This window comes from Setaria italica, chromosome VII (assembly GCF_000263155.2).
Source record: "Setaria italica strain Yugu1 chromosome VII, Setaria_italica_v2.0, whole genome shotgun sequence".
NCBI classification, from domain to species: Eukaryota; Viridiplantae; Streptophyta; class Magnoliopsida; order Poales; family Poaceae; genus Setaria; species Setaria italica.
Window position 1 is genome coordinate 976,468 of NC_028456.1, and position 6,710 is coordinate 983,177.

General features: G+C 43.7%; 1 protein-coding gene across 2 annotated transcripts; it reads left to right on the forward strand.

Annotated features, from left to right (window-relative positions):
* Window positions 1-517: 517 nt before the first annotated feature.
* On the forward strand, window positions 518-5,472 carry LOC101770615. Of its 2 annotated transcripts, none has more exons than XM_004974910.2 (4): window positions 518-833; window positions 926-1,049; window positions 2,067-5,081; window positions 5,175-5,472. In XM_004974910.2, exons 2-3 carry the CDS (start codon window positions 1,035-1,037, stop codon window positions 5,040-5,042), a joined length of 2,991 nt encoding a protein of 996 aa, XP_004974967.1. In that variant the 5' UTR covers window positions 518-833; window positions 926-1,034; the 3' UTR covers window positions 5,043-5,081; window positions 5,175-5,472. The 2 variants fall into 2 exon arrangements, with proteins under 2 accessions (XP_004974967.1, XP_004974968.1); XM_004974911.2 differs by having other exon boundaries at window positions 950-1,049.
* Window positions 5,473-6,710: the final 1,238 nt, after the last annotated feature.

Genomic DNA, 6,710 nt, shown 5'->3' on the forward strand with positions numbered 1-6,710 from the left:
CCAATTCATTCAGGTATATACAAGGGTTACAAGGAAGCGGTCCATGGATCACCTTGCCCTTTTCCTATAGCTGCCAATATTGACCACGCTTCCACCGCCCACGCCCGTCACTGCTATCGCCGCCGCACAAAATTGGGAGATATGAATGGAGAGGAGAGGTGAATGGGGTTTAAATACAGTAATGCTATTTACAATCTTTCCTATAATACCCATATACCAACTATACTATTCACGTATATTATCTACACCATACGAGAAGTTTTGAGTAGTATACAATTAATCTTAAGTGTTGGATGTTTTTATACTAGTTCTTTTCTAATACTAGTATAGCCTAGTACAATGCATCGTAAACACTAGTATAGCCTAGTATAATGCACCGTAAAAGAGCTCTTATATGTTACAAACACATCATCTGCACTAGAAGAGTCGGAGGGAATAACAACGTTTCTCTTTGGTGCCGCATGGACGATTTGCCAATCTACTTTGCCTAGCTGGACGACAGCCCATTCATCTTTATTCTTCCTCCAACCCCAAGCAAAGACCTGTGCTTTCCATGTGGAGGTCCTGAGATGGCCTAGATCCATGGAGCTCTGTTTTCTTCCTCTATAGGGAAAGCAACGCATATGTTCTTTTCTTAAATCCACACCCACAGCTACTACCCGAAGCCCGAGCAACTAACCAATAGAAGAGTTCATTGCACACCAGCAAATTGCTTGCCTTGACGGTTAATTTTCTGTACTTCTCCCTGGCCACAAGAAATTTTCACCTGGAGAGAGTTTCTTGGGTTTTCTCCAAACAGAACACCTTGCAGCTACCTTGCCAAATCCCAAGAGGTACGTTTTTATTATCAATTGCTAGATGCACCTTTAGTCTAATCTCTCAAGAAGAGCTACACCAATTAACATATGTGTTCTTGTATGGCTAGAATTTTTATTCGGTGTTAGTGCAGGTTCATCTGGAGTTGCAGAGATGGGTTAGATTTCTGGAGCTTCTTTCGTTAATTTCGGGGTCCTTCCTACACAGACAAATTCACCATGCCTCAACTGGAGGTACCTCCTTTTCTGCTCCATGCAGTTACTTGTACTATATCAGCGATATGTGAAAATGCTCAAATGTACGAGTCTAGAATGTTGGTGCTATACTTAAATAAAATAGGAAAACCGGTTACAAATTTTTTATTTTAACCGGAAGAATTTCTCATCGACATGGCTGCCCACGGAGTTAGGATCCATTGACAGGATAACTGAAATTCATGAAGTATATCGTTAGCAGTAGAAATCATCAGGGCATGTACCCACTATATGCAAACAAATTTTATATTACCAAACCCGAGATGCTCCATGTCGATCAGGTCTTCCGAGGTCACCAATTATTTGCAAGGCACAATCTCCATAGGAAGGGCCATCAATTTGTTATTCCCGCGAAATGCTATGCTATAGTTGCGTGTGTTTCTCTTCTCTGCACGGCTATTTAGTGTTGTTAGAAATTAGCCCTCCGCAGCAATGAGCCGCCTACTAATTTCCACCAACGGAAGATCTATCGAGATGAATTTGCACGATCACAGATGACAACGGAGACACGATTTTTGTTGATGAGGTTCGTCCGAAGCCTACACCCCGAGGCATGACTACGGGTGCTCCTCCGATCCCCAATGCCACAACACTTGTCATTCTAGGGTCCGGCGTCGTGTCGCCTCCCCCTGCGAGCTTGTTGCCGTACCGTTATGGTTACAACAGCAGCCCTCCTCTCAAATTTGCGAGGAGGCTTGGGTTACAGAGTATGACACTAATTCTACCCTGTACTGCTAAATACAAGTCAAGTCTCATCGCAATCGGACTCGTACAAATATTCTACATAATATCTAACAAGTGTTCTGATATGGTTATATATACTATTTAAATTTAGGAGATGATTTGTTGTGACCTATGCTGATCGTGTAGTTTCTCTCTAGTAGATATATGGTGTGTATATGTAGATCGGGCTAATTAATTGATACAGTAATAACTACTTACTACGTATATTTATGGGGTCGAGAGTGACATCAACTGATAAATCGTGTCATGCAGCTTGATGAGTACAGAGTCGAGGATGCGGTTGAAAGAATAATCCCTTTGTTGGAGGATACCGGAATAACTGCACACAAGGCCATCTACTTTGACGGATGGGATGGACTGGCTGCTTCTGCTGTGCTCAGAGCTATAGCAGAGGACCCTCCACCATCTCTGAAGAAGAAATTTGATAAGATCCTCCACATTGATTGCTCGATGTGGAAGAGCCGAAGGGCACTCCAGAGGGCGATCGCTGATGAACTCAACCTTACTCAGAGGGTAATGGCGGCTTTCAACAGGCAAGATGAGGAGGATGATTTCAGCGGAGTAGATGAAGGTTCTAGAGCTGAGATTGGAGAAGTTTGGTTGCTGATAACTGAATCCCTGTTACGATGCCGATACTTAGTTGTCTTTCACAATGGAAGCAATGATACGGTGGACTTGGCTAGTTGTGGTATTCCACGACCTGAATTCCTTGGTTCTAAGATACTGTGGACTTTCAGAGGAAGGCTTCGGCTCAACCCGCAAGTAAAAGACAAGGTGGACAGTTCACATTTGATTATTTATCGGCCTATTGGCTGGGACTTCGACGATGACACTGCTAAACTAATATTGGATGAGGCTACAGAAATTGTCAAGTCCATACAGCATAAGCAGAGCATCACCCCAACAATAGCTGCCAAGTGTATCTCCTACATATTGTGGTTGAATCATGAAGAGGGTGGTGGTACCATGGACTACAATTGGACTACCCACGCTTCCAACTATTGGGTTTGTGATGGAATTATCGAAGAAGGTCAGTCTGATGACTCCTGGGAGCTCTCTACCGCTCTCCATCAACAGATACGATTAGAGGACTGCTCATATCAAACAGTCAAGTTCCGTGGTCATGAATACAGGGAACATTGGAAGTCTGTCATTGAAGATCCATCTAACATTGAAGAAGGGACATCATCCTATTTCCTTAGTGCCAAAAACGGATTATCATTGCCACGTAAAATGTTTCAACAGTCGTATAGACTTCGTGTACTGAAACTGTCTGGATGCAATTTCAGCTTCTATTCCCCTCCATTCTGCTGTTGCCATAGCCTAAGATTCCTTGGATTAGACAAATGCAAAGATCAACCGCAGGAAGAAGAGGACAGGCAAAGGAGACCAACAATGAAATATCTCCATAGCCTATGGGTGCTAGATGTTAGGAACATGGATTGGGAATTGGATCTATTGCAAGACTCGATAGAGCAGATGGCTGTAAACATCAGAGAGATTCATGTAAAGAATGGAAGGATTTGGCGCAGCAACCTTGCATGGGCACAACTGCAGAACCTTTGCAAGCTTCGAGTAATCAAGCTCCTTGACCTATCTGGAAACAATGCCATCCAAGTTTTGCCGACCTTGTGTGGGGCAACTGGATTGAAAACTCTCATCCTAGATGGTTGTGCTGAGTTGGATCATGTTGGTCCAGGAATACCTCCATCACTTGAGTCATTCAGTTTCGATGTCGGAGCAGGGGATGATGGTAACAACACAGCTAAAATATCACGTATTACCTTGGCCGGTTGTCCAAAACTGGTCCAGTTCAGATTGCTTGGATCCCTTTCAAAGCTTGAGGAGCTAGACCTCTCTGGCACACCGATGAAAATTCTAGACCTGAAAAAGGAGATCCAAGTTCAAAATCTTCAACGAATCTTCCTGATAGGATGCAAGCAGCTCCGTTCAATTATTTGGCCAGAAAAAAGGATGGAACAACTGAGGTTAGTATGCATTGATACGCGACAGGAATTAGTGTTGACGGAAACATCACGTGATTCTCTTGTCTGCCCAGAGCAGGAAAAGTACTGCCATGCACGTGTTTCTGTCACAGATATGAGGTTCTTTCAGTCGTTGGTGACAATAGATGGTGGAGAGTTTCCCTGGATCACTACCCCGTTTAAGCTGAATCTCTACCTGTCGTGCACTAGCAATGACGATGGAAAGAACTGCATTTTTATTAGCAGGACTGAAAAACTTGTTCGGTCGTCAAATCTACACAAGCCATTAATCTCCATGGCATGCCGCATCTACAATGACATCAGCATTGAAGGGATAGCTACTAATAAAGCTGATGGCAGTAGTGCGCTACAGTTTGAGCCACAAGACCTCCATGTTGAGATCGGTCAGGGGACAATCAACACTAAAGTGCTCAATCCACAAGGAGTCAGGGCTATAAGGTTTATGATGGACAGGGTCATGTCGTTGCACGTGCATGACAGTTGTTCCATCACCACTATCATCCCTAAGCACATTGCATCAGCAACTGGCCAGGAAATTCATTACCCTGCTCTTAAGTGGTGCCATGTGGAGAAATGCCCAAAGTTGGAAGTTGTCTTCCATACTAACTATGATGGCGATGACTATTTTTTTGATCAACTGGAGACCTTTTGGGCAGTTGATCTCTTGATGGCCCGATCGATCTGGAGCAGAGGAAGGCCATTTGACAGGGAGGACGATGTATCCTTTGCAAGACTGCGGGCCATACATCTGCACATGTGCCCCAGGCTCCAATTTGTCCTCCCGTTGTCATGGGGACATACCTTGTCCAGCCTGGAGACCATCCACATAGTCTGCTGCCGTGACCTCAAACAGGTCTTCCCAGTGGAGTCTGGCTTTTTGAAGCGAGTCGCTACCGGGCATCCAAACGGCATGCTGAAATTCCCAAAGCTCAAGCACTTGTACCTGCACGATCTCTCCTGCCTGCAACAGATATGCGAGGCAAAAATATTTGCTCCCGAGCTGGAGACTGTCCGCATCAGGGGCTGCTGGGGCTTGAGGCGCCTCCCGGCCACTGACCGCCATCATCGAGATGGACATCTTGTTGCTGTGGATTGTGAGAAGGACTGGTGGAACAACCTGGAGTGGCATGGGCTGCACGTCGGCCACGACCCCTCCCTCTTTGCGCCGCGCCACCCGGCGTACTACAAGAAGCGATTGCTGAGAACCACGGTTCTCCGGTGAACCGGCCTCATGTACTTTGTTGCTTGTTCGCTTGTCCAGGTACGTGCACATGAGTTATTTCCTCTTCATTGTTTTTTCTTTTTATTTCATTTCACGTTCCATTAATCACTTGTGTTATCAACTCATCCATAGATGTCGTGGGTGATGGAGGAGAGACGACAGCGGCAAGCTCTGCTTTCTGTTGCGTGCTTACCTCGCCGCGAGGGTCCAGCTGTTTGCTTAGCTAAGTCTTCGATGTGTTTCCTCAAGAATAAACAATTGGCATCCGATGCTGCCTGTATCTGCCAAATTTAGTGTGTTAATATGCTTTTTTCTATGTTGATTTGTATGCATATCTGACAAACGTACCATATATGTTTGGTCTTGCTTTGCTATGTGTGTGCGCTTTGAAATAAGAGGCCTGATGAGGCTGTATTGTTTTGTGTGTCTATCAATCCCCTTGAACCCCATGGTGTGACGATGTTGATTTTGAAAAACATTCTTGAAACAAATTTGTAATCAATCAAACTGGCTGCATAATGTTGGGTGATTAATTATTTTATCTTGTTTCAATAAGGCCAATCTCAATCCAAAGTTTCATTGGATGTCTTAGGAATGAAACTCACTTCTCATCTGATGGAACTGTCCTCATCATGACCTTGTCAAGTCAGCAATTTTGCTGATGTGGCAACCAAATCTAATGCTCATGAAACTCATATAAAACTTCCATTAAGACTGATCTAAGATATGTGTTCATACGTCACAACTAGAAAACATTCTTACTACGATTACTAGGATGACAAAATTGATTTGTCTATTTTTGTGGTGAGTTATACGTCTTACCATCTAATTTTGTGGCGTCGACCTTGCAGGCTTTGGGTGACGGCGAAATCTATACAATTCCTACTTCCTTCCTGCTGAATAAGTAATGCTTGAGTAATAAATTTTTCACAGAATAGAGCAGGAGTAGGAGCAGAGCCTTCGACGCAGGCAGGAAATATGAGAGAAAACAATGAATGGGCACATTAACAAATGTTTTTTCTGTTTTTTTTCTGACAGCACGCTAACAAGTTATTTTAGCTACCTGGATGAGAATTTTTTTTATTTTTAACCTTTTTAAAAAAATTAATAAAAAACCCTCCTAACTTTATTAGCACTAAGTAACCCTTTTGGCAAGCCTTTGCCGCGCCACATGCACTGGCGTGGTGGAGATGCCAAGGTGGCGCGGCGTGGGGCTAGTGCGGCGCTGACATGGCCTCGTGCTTGCGGCGCTGACATGGCCTGGTGCGGCAGCGCCTGGGTTACAAACCGCGCGCCGGCTTGCTGTAACAATCTAGCCTAATTAAATCATGTTTAATCCTAACTAAAGTCATTAGAGAATAAAGAAAAACAATTGGCAGTCGTGAAGATAAGTAAAAAGACATTTTTGCCCTCACAAGCTAAACAATTGTCTAAACTATAACTCAAATTTTTGCTTAAGAACTTAAAAATATGTCCAACTAAGAGTTGTAGAACTCAACTTCCCTAACAACTTTTAGTTTTGATGTTTTGTTTGAATCTGAGCAGAAGACCTTCAAAAACTCAAATTTTGAATCTGTGCCGATTTAAGAAAAACAGATAGAGTCCCAACTTTGGAGCTCTCTATCTAAAATTTTCCAATATGAACTCAAGCTGAACCCTATACAAAAG